The 13,655-nt window shown below is 57.6% G+C and overlaps 1 protein-coding gene across 2 annotated transcripts in view; it reads left to right on the top strand.

Annotated features, from left to right (window-relative positions):
• HSF1 (heat shock transcription factor 1) overlaps positions 1 to 12,462 on the top strand; it is a 71,763-nt gene extending 59,301 nt beyond the window's left edge. The window contains exons 9-13 of one of the 2 annotated variants that reach the window (XM_059815472.1): positions 2,172 to 2,258; positions 7,764 to 7,869; positions 8,048 to 8,113; positions 11,155 to 11,224; positions 11,996 to 12,462. In XM_059815472.1, coding sequence (XP_059671455.1) covers positions 2,172 to 2,258; positions 7,764 to 7,869; positions 8,048 to 8,113; positions 11,155 to 11,224; positions 11,996 to 12,201 — 535 coding nt within the window. In that variant the 3' untranslated portion in view covers positions 12,202 to 12,462. The remainder of the gene's footprint in view (positions 1 to 2,171; positions 2,259 to 7,763; positions 7,870 to 8,047; positions 8,114 to 11,154; positions 11,225 to 11,995) is intronic. The other variant, XM_059815471.1, reaches the window with a different exon arrangement.
• The last annotated feature ends 1,193 nt before the right edge of the window (positions 12,463 to 13,655 follow it).

Genomic DNA, 13,655 nt, shown 5'->3' with positions numbered 1-13,655 from the left:
GCCGTTCTTTTAGAGGGCATTCCAGAAGGAAGGAATCTGGCCAGTAAGGATTCCCAGCCATGCAATAGTCCCGTATCCGTCTCTCAGCTCCCGGCCTGTTTGCCACATGAATTTGTACGAGGCGAGCTGTAGCGTGCTGTGGTCGACCCCGCGGGCGCTCAGCGCTAGGCGGAGGGAAACCATTTAACAGAAAACCTGTCCCTGCCCCAGGGAGTTCGAAGGCAAAGCGTAAATAATAAAAGCGACGCCCACCCTCCGCTCTTCTCTGGGTTTGGGCGTAGGAGCTTTGCGCCTCAGCGTCTCCACGTGCGGTGGTGTTCGTTGGGGTTACTGAACTCGTGTATCCTGTTATGTCAGAGGAGTATAAACACAGAGAAGGAGGTCGGTATTCCCAGTGTGCCGAGGCCTCAGCTCCTTTCCCGATGTCACTGGAGCTACCGTGCGTCTGCTTGAGCAGAGCAGCAGAGGAAGGCTCCGGGGAGACCTTACTGCGGTCTTTCGGTACTGAAAGGGGGCTTAGAAGAAAGATGGGGACAGACTTTTCACCAGGGCCTGCAGTGACAGGACAAGGGGCGATGGGTTTAAACTGAAAGGGGGGAGATTGAGGGTACATATAAGGGAGAGATGTTTTACGCTGAGGGTGGTGAGGCACTGGCCCAGGTTGCCCAGAGAGGTGGTGGGTGCCCCATCCCTGGGAACACCCCAGGTCAGGTTGGACGGGGCTCTGAGCAGCCTGGTCCGGTTGGAGATATCCCTGCTCCTGGCAGGGGGTCGGACTGGACCCTTAAAGGTCCCTTCCACCCCAAACCACTCTGTGATTCTATGGTTATAAACCGTCCGGCAGTCGTAGGTGCCCAGTGGGAAGTGGAGTTGGAATTGCACTGCGGTACCCAAGAGGCAGAAAGGATGACTTGCTAATTGAAGTGCTGGCAGTGAGCTGTTGTAAATGGGCACACGCTGCTTGTCACGTCCCCAGGAGTGTGTCAGACCCCGCTCCGGTCTTCTCAGCGCCCCGCGCCCAGGCACGCAGCCTCTCCACGTGCCCCATCCCACGAGCAGAGCTCACCACTCAGTGCTTGCTCCTCGGGCTTTGGGACCGAACAAGCCGCGTGTCCCGGTGCGCTGCGCCAAGGACGTGACACTGCGCAGCGCCCTTTCTCTGAGGCTTCTGTTAAATTCCCAGGAGCTTGCTCATTGTACTGAGGTGCCGGCAATAAGGGAAGTGTTTATTGATGGTAGGTGACTTCACAGTATGACGGGGGTGCCCATTGCCGCTCACTTGAGCCGGGCACTGACAGCCTGCCAAGGAGCCTCAGCAATACCTGGTTTTCATCACATGAAGCGTATTTCAGTTGTTCTTGAATTTATTGGAGAAGAGCAGCCCGTAAGCCTGCAGGTCATGGCATGCAGTGCCTCTTTGTGAGCCACGCGGGCTGTTACTTAATCTACAAGGCATCCTTTGTCCGAGGGAATTTCATTTGAACTGAGAATCACCTTCGTGTGACCAACAGCATTTCAGCAGCAGGTGACAGTACCGAGATTCAGGCAATAAAAGGGAGTGTTTGCATGGAAACGCTTGAGGGTGTTGCCCAAACATTATCCACCATCCACCTGGGGACCCTCGTGAGCCGCTTTACAAGAGCCGAAGCCCACTGCATGCTGAGAAACATCGACACCTACATCAGTAACGTAACGTATATACCCCGTAGAGCAGCAGGCCACTCTCTCTAAGCGAAGCGCTGTGTGCCGGTGTTCTCCCAGAGCTTCGGTGCCCTGTTAGGGGTGACAGCGACTGTGGTCCCCGCGTCAGTGCCGCCCTGCAGAAGTTAACATAAGCAGACCCGCATCGGAAGCAGCTTGTCTTGCTGAGAAACTTCTAACTGAGCTTGGCTGTGCTGTAACGAACCTGTGCTGTCTTCACTTGCTTCTGCAGGACTGTTTGTTTTCGTGTTGGTTTTTTGTTGTTCGTAACAATTCTGCCAGCCTGAAGCTGCTTGCCCGCTTCGAAGGCGCCGCAGAGCCGTGACTGCAGTGCATTCCACGCCGCTTAAAGTGCTGGAGCATGGTCGATTAACTGCTCTCGCCCTTGACCATAACAAGCATTTCATTCCTGAAAGTGCCTGGTTGTGAGTCTTTTGAATCTAGTATCCTCTTCTGTTTGTATTTTTCAGTTTGACTCGCACTTCGCAGATGTCAGAGGTCACTCGTCTTTGCCCCAGTTCTTCCTCTTCCTCACTTCATTGCAGATCACAGCAAGGGTTAGCATTTCCATAGCCGCTGTCCCCAAGCTTTGCAGTTCCGGGCAGGAGAGCAGGGGAACGCTGCACTGAGCAGGGAGCTGTCAGTGCACTGAACTCGGCTCTCCTAACGTTATAAGTAGTATATCGACAAGGAAAAAGCTCGCTCTAAAAATTGGCACTGAGGGGCAGAGTTCTTGGCCAACTCAACACAGCAACGAGAAACGTTGAGTGGCCAGCGGAGGCTGAACCGCTTCTCATCCTTTTAGGTGGTCTTGGCAGGGAAGGGAGGGAAATCTGCTCTGCTGTTGTCCGTGCTGTACCTGGTTTTGATGAATGGAAACTTCAGCCCTGAGAGCTGCTGGTTTGGTATCTCTTGCCAGCACAAAACTCACACACCTCCCTAACAAAGTGTTGCGTTGGAAAGCGGTGGGAGCTCGGGGCTGAGATGGCTTTTCTGATGCGTTTTCCGTTTCTCTGATAATGACAGAACAATGAAACTTCCCACTGCAAACCTGACTGCGCACCAAGACGCTGTTCTAATAAAGCTTTTCCGCAATAAAAAACATCCCAGAGCAGGACAAAAATCCACCTAGGCCAGTATCCTGTCTCCCACGGGAGCCTAGGAAAATCCGCCTGAAGTATTGCCCTTAAATACTTGTAGCCAGCGTACAGAATAATGCAAAAGACAACGCGTGTCTAAATTGGTGCCTCGCCTCCCCCCCCGAGGGTTGTGTCGGGGTGGCCACTGCAGGAGTCCTTGCCGAATGCTCTGGTTGTTGTCTGCAGGCTGGCGGGACCTGGGCCGGCTGTCGGCACCCCGAGCCCGTTTCCCAGGTACAAACGGACGGCAACGTGACGGCCTGGAGAGAGGGCAGGGCCCGGGGGACTGCTTCTTCCCTACGTAAACGTGACAATCGTTGCAAAGCTGCTCTGTCTTCTTGCTCTTAGAAAGCGGAACGTTTGAAAAGGAAAGCAATGCAGGGAAGAAAAAACAGCTCTGCACATCTTCAGTGCTTCAGATTCGGAGGACTGGGGGGTCGCTTGTCGCCTGGACGTGTCTGGTGCCCGGTCAGTTGTTTCTGGGAAGTAGCCAGCAGCCGGTACGCGGTAGGGCGAGGGATCGGAAGGGACGGGCAGCTCTGCTAGGGAGGGGAGCCAGGCTGGTGACGCTGGGAGCTGCTCCCTGCTAAAGCACTGTTTGCCTGACGGAGATCTGAGAACCGTGCGCTGGAGCTCAGGAGCTCCAGCTCCTTCCTGGGAAGGATGTTCTCCTCGCGGCCGTGGATCGCGCTGGCGGCAGCAGTGGTGCCGGGCACTGGCTGGGCTCGCAGGCAGCTGCATTGCCACAACGCACACGCAGGGGCAGCAGCAGGCAGCGCTGGAGGCAGCGCATCGCAGGAGGCTGGCAGGTGGAGTTCTCTCATCAGCGTCCTTATCAAAACGTGCCTTTTCCCCAGTAAAAAGCTGCTGTTCCCGGCTGCCAGCTCAACTGGTTCCCAGCGGAGGGAGAGGCAGGTCGCGTGCTTTCTGCTGCCTCCATCCCTCGCAACGAGGATCGCACGGTTGGGGCTTCCCTGGCAGTGGGTTTGGCACAGCGTGCCCTGGCTCGCTCGCCCAGTGTCCAGGGCCACCGTGGCATCGGTATCAAACCCCTCTTTCTGCTGGGGCAGAGAGGCGTACCCACGGAGAGCGGATCTCTTGAGTAAGAAGGTGCTATTTTTACATAGCCACTTCTCAGACTGTAAAACAGCCCACACAGAGCGAGACCACACCACGCAGGCTGACTTTCATCACTTCATCAGATGGAAACTCAGACGGCGAGGGTCTCGCGAGAGCCCGTGCTCTGCGGGGCCGCCCCGGGAGCCGAGGAAGCGGCGCTGGAGCGAGGCGCGCTGCGTCGCGGGGTTTGTTCTTCTGGCGAGGTGGTTGGCAGCCGGAAGGCAGAGCGAGACCCGGGAAGCTTGCCGCGAAGATGCACTGAGCGTGGGGATGGTCGGTGTGACAGGGGAAGCAGAGCCAGGGCGTGCGCTTAGGACAGGGTTATTCTTTACCTCCAAAATCCTTCCAGTCCCCCTTTCCCTGCACATCCACCTACCTGGGGACCGGCAAAGCTCTTCTCTATCAGCATCACCAGTCCTGTGTCCATCACATTTTCCAGGGATTCTGCCATTAGTTTGCAGGACCTGATGCAGGTGAGGTGGGACACAGCGATTCGGAGTGTCGGAGCTCCCCGTCTCTTCCCCCGGTTGACGCGGCCCGGCGCTGCGGGGGTGGCAGATGCCGCAGCACGTGCTGCTGCTGCTTCCTTCATTCCCAGAAAGCGTGCCCTGCTCTTCCGTGGGCTGCAGGCGTCGGGAAGGCCTTTTGCTGGAGTACCAGCTTTGAAGAGGTGTTGGGCTCTTGTCGTTGGAGATGGTCTCCTTGCCTTCAGAGCCTGGGGGGAACGGGGAGCTCCTGGCCTCCTTCCTCAGCACGCTTGGCTCGGGCTGCTCCTCTGGGGCTGTCGGGCTTTGGGGACACCCGCACAGACCTCACGGAGCCCTCAGCCCCCCGCGTCTCAGTGCCTTGTGCGGACACCTCTGATCTCTCCTGGAGACACTAGTTCCTCTTGCTTCAACCCACAACGCGCTTGGAAAACTAAGGAAAACTGTATTGCTCCAGAGAACCGCGCTCCCTCTTTCCTCCCGGCTCTGTGAGCAGTTTTTGATGGCAAACCTAGCCTGGTGTCGGACATAGCTCAGCACAGCACAGCCTGTGGGGAGAGTTACCTGCCAGCGGTGCTGGGAACCAGACAGCAACTACCGATTTCCAGTTCAACATGGAAAACAGTGGTTCAGGGGCCCCTTCTCTCCTTCTGCAAAGAAACAGGGAGACTTAGAATCATCAAGGTTGGAAAAGATCCTTAAGATCACCGAGTCCAACCGTAAACCCAGCACTGCCGCGTCCGCCACTAAACCACGTCCCTTAGCGCCACGTCTACACGTCTGTTAAATCCCTCCCGGCACGGTGACTTGCTTCGAAGGTCTGGAGTTTGTTAGTAGTCTAATCCCAGTGTCACTTCTGTGTGATCCGGATCATCCCCCTGCTCGGACCCCGTCCCCTCAGGGGTGGAAGGACCAGCTGCTCGCAGGTGGGGTTTCTAACGACGCCTTGGCTGGGACTGGTCCACGCTGCTGGATGTTCCGAACTGAGGGGTTGCTGAAAGTACCTTAAATCCCTCAGAGCATTTCAGGTGCTGTGCAGTGAGGCCTTCGGAAGCCGTGTAAAAGCACAAACTTGGATAAGTAACGTATTTGCAGTACGTTCGCGGATCTTCGTTCTCAGAGTTACGGATCTCTGCAGCTCCCGCTTGCATTCGCGGGAGAGGCGAGGCAGGAATGTGCTCATGGGCTGTGTCTGCAGCCAGCTTTCCTGCGGCCCCAAGCACGGTATTCCCAGAATGAGGATATTTGTTGTTCTGGCAGGATGCTCGTTTCTGCTGCTAGGCTTTCTGAGCTGCAATGTGACCTTGCGGCCTCTTTTCGTTTTCTGCAGCAACGACAAAATAGGCTGGATTTTGTAATCGTCGTGGCGCTGCTGTAGGACGAGAGAATGTAAAAGCTCTGGAGTGGCAAGCCGGGGAGGTTCATGCGAGGTGCGCTGGCCCGTGGGCAGCTGAGCCGGCTGGGGACCTGGGGCTGCCCGTGCCGTGGCTGAGCCCGTACCCCCGCACGGGCTCGGGGCTGGTCCGTCTCCCGAAGGGATCATCGCAGAAATGCTCCTCTGCGGGATGCTGGTGGCAGCGGTAGCTGGGGGGACAAACGCCACAGCAGGTACAGACCCTCCGAGAAAAGAAGTAGCTTCCCGGCGTTTTTCTAATTCACGTGAGACTGAAAACGGCGGCTTCGCTCTTCGCCTTCTGCTTGCGCACGTCTGCCTGTGCCTCTCTGACATCTTCCTCCTCCAGTTCTGGGTCTCCCTGTGCGGGACCTACACCGCCGGTCCCTCGGGAGCACCTTCGGTAGCCAAAAAGAGCCTTTGTAGGACAGAGAACACGGTGGCTCGAACACGAGGCCACGCCAGCACTGCTGACTGTGCAATAAGCTGAACCTGCTACTGCTAACGTTGCCAAATTCGGGGGCTTTTCATGGGTCAGCCCCCGGGCTACTAACAAGCGTGAGTGGTTTTCCACAAATGCCCTTCAGAGACCCTTGTAGGTTTTTGGTAGCACCGCGAGGTTTATGTCATCCGCTTTTCTTCTGTTATTCTGAAGCATCGTGAGCATAAACACCACGAGCACCGCGGAACTAGAGAATAAGAGGGTGTGGGTGTTCCCCACCTCACCGTCACCTCCGCGGCCCTTGCTGTCCTTCTGTGATCCCGACACCATTCTCTGGAGCTGGGTCTCGCAGCCCTCGGTCTAAGTCAGTGAAAAGCAATCTTTGCCAGGATTGCTCGCGCTCTGCCACCCGCTTGGCTCTGCAGCGTTATCCCAGAGGAGGGATCGAGCCGTGTTCTCGGAGCTGGCCTGGTTTCTCTCACGGCCTGGCTTGTGGGGCTGGCACCTCAGTGCCGTCCATCCCAGCACAGCGTCCGCTTTCCAGGTGGCCGCGGAGGGAGCCTGGCTTTGCCAGGATACCAGCTCTCAGGGGCAAAGTTGGCTGAGATGAATTACACTGTTAGTCCTCATCCTGGACTTGCTGTTTGCCAGCGAGGGAGCTGTGATTTACGTGGGAGCTTGGTGCTTCTCCCCCCGTGTCCCGCCGCGTGGATGTACGCTCTCTGGTGCTGCCCGGAGCCGTGCAGGGACGTGCGCAGGTCGGGATGCAGTGGGAAGGTTTGTTTCCCCAGGTACACGGAAGCAGCTTTAGTTCTCTCCGTTGTTACTAGAAACTCCGTCTCCCGATGAACAAATACTGTTTTCCCCGTTGCCAGTCCAGACGCGAAGGTTTTTTTCTGTCCCGCAGCGGTCCCTCTGAAACTGTTCCCCCAAAGCAAGTTGCTGCAGGGAAGAAGGTTTGTTATCCTTCCGTTGTCATGTATCCGCAACCGGGATGTGACAAGCAGAGGCCGTCCTTGCGTTTGGACTGAAAAAGGGTCCAAAGCTACTTACTGTAACGGCGCAGCTGCGCCGAGATCCCTGCCAGCCCACGGCGGCTGGTGGTTACCGAGACCCTAACCACAGAACCTAAACGGCTTGCAGAAATCCTGGGGTTCGTAAGAAATTCGGTGTGTCTCATTCGTCTGGGTTGTGCTCACCCTCAGACCTTTTGGGAGGAAGAGGCGTAGCGGCGTCTCCGGGCTCAGGCCAGAGGACTAGGTGGAGAGAGAGGGGGAGAGCATCGCCGCGGTGCTGCACCAGAACACCTGAGCTCGCCGGCAGCCGGCGCTGGCATCGGTGCCGAGCCAGGAATCCAGCCCCGCTCTCCTGCTCGGGTTGTAGGAGGGCTGGAGTCCTTGGGTGGATAAGGTCCCCTTAGCAGCCCGGAACCTGGGAGAGGCTTCTCCGCACTGATCGCCTGCGCTCCTCTTCCTTTTCCGCAGGAATGAACTCAATGACCACCTGGACACCATCGATTCCAACCTGGATAACCTTCAGACGATGCTGACCACACACGGCTTCAGCGTGGACACAAGCGCGCTGTTAGACGTGAGTACCTCCTCCCTCCTGCCTCTCCCTGCAGGAGCGGGGCCCCAGCTGCGCCGCGCCGTACCATGTGCCCGTGGCTTGCGGTGGCAGATGGACCACGGTAGCTTCAACCATGAATTTCCACAGCGCGCCTGGGTTTGCTTTCTTTCCCTACACTAATCATTCTTTCCTTTGGCAGCTGTTTAGCCCTTCAATGACGGTTACAGACATGAACCTTCCCGACCTGGACAGCAGCCTCGCCAGTGTGAGTAGCTGTTAAAAACCCCTCCATGCGCACACAGCTGCCAGAATGAAGTGTGTCCTGCTGTTCCGCAGCAGCCTCTCCGCGTGATTAAAGGAAGGCTCTGACAGGCTCTGAAGAGTCTCCAGGCCAGCCCCAGCCCGAAGGGAGGGGATGTGGGAGAGAGGAGGAACGCGGAGCCCTGCGCCGGCCTCGGGAGCCGCCGGGGGGAAATAATTCAATTAGCACTGCGGCTTTCTCTGAGCAGCTCATACGGAGAGCAGGGCTACTTCATCATTCATACCCGGTTAATTAGGTGCTGAGACTTCCATCTCTCATGTGAGCTCTGCCCCCTGAACGTGGAAGTGCACTGAAGCCTGGAGAGCTGCATGTGGTTTCCATAAACCCTCCTCTTGACTCTCTTAAATTGTCAGGAGGTTTTCTCAAGGCAAACTCCATCATGTGCCCTGTTATTTATTTTATTTACTTGCGGATCGTCAGCGCTGAACGCCGTGCAAGGCACTAACACAGACTCCTTGCAAGAGCCAGCGTTGCCTGATAAAATGATTTTTTCATTACATAATGATGCTGATAAAATGATTTTTTCATTAGCTAATGATGATTAGTCAAACCCAGCATTTCGTGGCTGCACTGAGAAGGCGCTTGGAGCAGCAGGGTGGAAGTTACGGTCGAAACCGGGGAGTCCCGGACCCTCAGAGTAGCCGGTAGCTCGATGGCTGGAGTGCTCCCGGGCTGGGGCAGAGCCAAGTCCTTCTCCCTGCCCTGGCTCAGAGCAGCGTCCGGAGCCCCGGTGTTGTGCCAGCTCCGTGCACGCTCCAGCTCCGGGGCTGCAGCGCTGGCCTTGCTCTGCCCTGGGACGTGTGTCAGGATTTGCACAAAATGGAACAACTCTGTGAGAAAAACGGAGAGGGAGACCGAGATCGACAACAGCTTGGATGCTGCCGTGGGTGGAGGAGAGGGAGTCTGGTCCAGATCAGACCAAGCAGGGTCTCCTCGTCCGGTGGACAGAGCGAGCAAGAGACCCTCGGCTAGTGTCTAACCCCTTCTCCCCCCCACTTCTTTTTGTTTCTTCATCTGAAAAAGCACAAAGGGATCTTGTGTTTTTTTCCCCGGTGCAGAACAGGAAACATCTTGAAAGTTTTTGCAAAACAGGAAAGCCCAAATTCAGTCTCCTTGCAGGGGACCTCGTGGGGCCACAGGTGACGCAACGTATGCTCCTGGGATGGCTGAGGAGAAGGTGTTGATGCCGGCGTTACGGAGCGGGGAGAGCACGGGCAGCACCGTGCCCCTCTCCAGAGTACACCCTTAGAGACCTTGTGGCTTTTCCCTAAGCAAAACAATGCCCACCAGCTCTTTTGGGGTACACCCTACCCTGCCCTAGAGTGGGGGTACACCTTACCCCGCCTGGGCTGGGGGGTAAAATACGGAACAGGACTTTGCAGTTAGTAATTCTGCAGCATCTCTGGTGCGTGTCTCGCTGGACGTTTCTCTACCTTTCTGCTTCTCCCTGCTGCCCAGCGGCGCGGCGCAGGCACCCCATGGCTCGCCGAGTTCTTGGGATGTTTGCAGGGAAAAAGGGCTGCAGAGGGAAGTGCAAAGGTGCAGAGTCCTGTTTTACACGCGTGCAGGCAAATACCTCCCCCGTAAGGTGTTTAACCGAGTTTCCTACTGACTCGAGGCCTCTGCTGCAGCGGCTGGGGCCGGGGCTGGCTGGGCAGGGGGAGCAGGACGAGGGATTAGCGGGATTTGGGAGAAGAACGTGAACAGCGGAGGCTCGGTAATTCAGGAGTGGATTACTTCACGTCGTTGAGCTGAGAGTTGCACCGCGGAAAATCTGCAAGCAGGGTTTGCTAAAGGAGACTTAACGGGTGTCCTTCGGAATTCACAGCTTAGCTCTTCAGCTCAGGCAGCGTTTGGTTCAGGGTCACTCCCCTATTATTTGTCTCTTCTCTGTAACGTTGGGGGAGTGTTGTGTTGGGCTTTGTCTTCACCCCGCCTTCACACCACAGAAATCCCGGGGCTGGCTGTGGGGTGAGCTGCGGGGTTCCTAAACTGTGGCCAGGCGGCCTGTGAAGACCGGCGTGCTCCCGAGAGCTCTGCTTTCGCTCGGTGCCACTTGCGGAGCGGTAGCCGAAAACGCTGGGTACGCACTTAAATACTTGCTAAGGTGACTCTTCCACGGCAGCAGTTGCTGTAATAAGCAGCCACGGGATTATTAGCTGCAAATCCAGAGAGGGAAAGTGATCCCGTGGGAGAGTCTCTGCTCAAGCGTTATCCTCCCAGTGGCACCGGTGGAGAATCCTGCTCTCGGCTCAGCGCTCTGGGATTAGCAGGCTCAGCGCCGTCTTCCCCGGACGACGTGAGCTCGGAGGGCTGGCAGGGCTTCCCTCCTGGCTGCAGCGAGCGGAGCTTCTCGGGTGGGCAGAGCGGTTTCTCCCGCTTCCAAAGTTTTCCTCCCTTTAACACTCACTTCTCAGCCTTTCCAGCCCAGTCGTGCCTGTGGGACGGGCGCGTGAACGGGATCGTGTCCTCAGCCGCAGCCCGGCTCGCTCTGGCAGCTTGCCGGGACCTGCAGCTCTCAGGTGCTTTCCTTGCAATAAGACTTGCAATAAATAGATAAAATGGCTCATTCCAAACCTGTCCTGAAGGCTTTCCCCGGGATTTTAGATCCCGAGACGCGGAAAAGCTTCACGCTGTGATCAAAGCGAGCATTGCGGAGCGGGACCTTTGCATGTAGGAGAGAGGATCGGTGAAACGGGCTTTGCCCCGGGGCTCGTGCGCTGCCTGAACCGGCCACGTTTGCGACCTGGGAGCTGGAGCGCGCCGCACAGGCTGCGTCTGGGTCCGTGCGGGCTCGCTGACAACCCTGCAAACCTCTGAGGGCGTCTCTCTCTGCCTCAGTGCGGCTTCGAGACTGTAAATCACGGCTTGCTTTGCACGGCGCGTGTGTTGGGTCAGGCCCGAGGCGGGCACAGAGAGGACCCACGCACGTCTGACCCGTGCAGCGCTCGATCCGCTTACCGATCCAACCTTTCTCCCTGCAGATTCAGGATCTCCTTTCATCCCAGGAACAGCAGAAACCGACTGAGACAGAGGCCAGCGCAGCAGACACAGGTACCAGGCGGCCGACTCGGCCTTTAGTGACTCCGCAGCGCGAGAGCTGAGGCTGCGGCAAAATCATTTCTCCTCCCAAAAAGCGTATTTGGCTGAGAGAGATGAGGCTGTTGAGCCTGGAAAAGGGGAATTACGGGGGGGGGACCTTAGTTATGTGTACAGATCCCTGATGGGAGGGAATGAAGCCGAGGGAGCCAGGCTCTCCAGGGACAGGGCAAGAGGCCATTGAAACACACGAAATTCCATCGGAACGCACAAAAACCGCTTTTTTTACCCTGAGGGTGGTCAAGCTCTGGCACAGGCTGCCCGGAGCGGCTGGGGAGCCTCCGCCCTGGGAGGTGCTCAGACGCGGTCCTGGGCAGCCGGCTCCAGCTGAGCCCGCTCGAGCCGGGGCTCGGACCAGACGCGCTCGAGGTCCCTGCCGGCCCCAGCCCTCGCGGGATTTCTGTCCGCGTGGAATCGCGTGGGCTGTCACGGTGCTGCTCTTCCTTCGTGGCAGCAGCCCCAGCACCCAGCCGCGGCTCTGCAGCTCACAGCCTGGTCAGGGCGCTCGCCCTGTGCTGTCAGCGTGTCCACGGAGGCACGGCAAAGCCCCCGGCCCGAGTCCCGGTGTCTCATCGCTTGCGTGGCGAGTAGCGAGGAAGCAGGCGACCTTGGCGGTTTCACGAGCGAAACCTTGTCGCTCTCGTTCCTCTGCCGGGCGTTGGGTTAGCTGTCCCCCCCGCCCTGCTCCCGAAAGACGCGACCCTCCTGCAAACTCTCTCTCTGCAGGGAAGCAGCTGGTGCACTACACGGCTCAGCCCCTCTTCCTGGTGGACTCGAGCGCTGTCGACATGGGGAGCGGAGACCTGCCGATACTCTTCGAGCTGGGGGAAGGGCCGTATTTCACGGCCGGAGACGAGTACTCAGAAGATCCCACCATCTCCCTCTTGTCCGGGACTGAGCAGTCCAAACCCAAGGACCCTGCGATATCCTAAGGCCCCGGGCAGGGTGAAAGGAAGAGGAAGAATGCGCACTAAAGGGAAATCCAGCCGTCAGCCTCCTCGCTTTGCACAGACATTGAAAGCTCTAAACACCCTCTGGTTCATGTTTGCTTCCCCCGGCACTGTGAGGATTTCATTTGTGTGTGTGCTTAATGAGGTGTTTTGAAATCTGCTTTAGATTCTAGCCACCCAGCGCTCCTCCAGTTTGGCGGCCGTCGGGGGGGCCGAGCCGTGCCGGAGCCCCCCTCCGTCGCGTGGTCGTCGCCCGTCCTGCCGCGGAGGCTTGGACGGGCACCGCCGCGGCTCCGGTGAGCGGGCAGGAGAGCCCGGCCGGCCGCAGAACAGCCGGCCGCTACGTGACGCTTGCATTTCGTTCCGCGCCCCTGCCCAGGGCGGCAGCCGGGCCCCCGCGAGACACCGGCGGGGGCACGGCCGTGGGGCGCTCCTCCCGGCCGGGAAGCGGGGCGCTCGCCGGGTGTGCGGAGGGGGTAGCTTTTCTGAGGAAGGGAGTTCCCCCTCCACCCCTGTCCCCTTCCCTCCTCGCCCCCGGAGAGGCGGATGCGATGGTTTTTAAAAGAGAAATAAAAGTTTGCCGATCTGGCGCCGGTGGGTTGGATCCCGTTGTGGTCTCTGCCTTGCGGTCTGATCCCCGAGGGTCTCGGCGTGCGCGCGTGCCCCGGGGCGCCCCGAAGCCCGGCTTTATCTTCTCTTTTTATTTCCTCTCGCTCTGTGTGTTTCTTATGTGTTCCTTTGGTTTTGTTTTCCTTTTGCTTAGCAGTAAAGATTTGTACATTTACACTTCAGATTGTTAATAGTAAAAACTGTATTTTGAATTTTTACATGAGAGAAGAAGAACCCACTTCTATCTATATATATATAAATATCTCTCTATATATACATACAAATATATATAAAACAAATGGTCTGTCACCTGGTGGCTTTTCTATGGTTGAAAGCTTTATTTTTGTCATCCTTTCGGGAAGCGGATGGGATAAAGGCCCAGGAAATGCCCTTCGTGCCCTGCGCTGTGGGGCGAGGATGCCGGTGCCGGTGCCTGCTCCGGTGTCGGCTGTGCGGGAGCCGGAGGTGTCACCACGCTTCTCCGGTGGCAGCCAACACCGTGTGTGTGTTTGATTCCTGTGCTGTGGCTCCCTTCCCTAAATCCCGGGCTGGGCTCCGGGGCTGAGTTTTCCAGGATGTTTCAGAGGAGACGGCAGCGGGGACCGCGCTGACGCGCCGGAGGCGCGGTGGACGCTGTGTACACCTTTAGGGGTGCTTTTTTTGTAAGAACAATAAAAAAATCTTCGTTGTTACGTTCAGAGCGTTCGAACCTCCCTCCGTCCCGCTCTCCTCCGCTCTGGGGCGGTCGCACGTGCTGCTTGCTCACCCCGAAGGCACGGAGGCCTCTCGGCGTTGGGGTTCAACCGCAGCCGGGACTGACGCAGGTT

This window comes from Gavia stellata, chromosome 3, assembly GCF_030936135.1.
Source record: "Gavia stellata isolate bGavSte3 chromosome 3, bGavSte3.hap2, whole genome shotgun sequence".
Taxonomy (NCBI): Eukaryota; Metazoa; Chordata; class Aves; order Gaviiformes; family Gaviidae; genus Gavia; species Gavia stellata.
The sequence above is the reverse complement of the archived record's forward strand: the minus strand, read 5'-3'. Positions and strand labels throughout refer to the sequence as shown.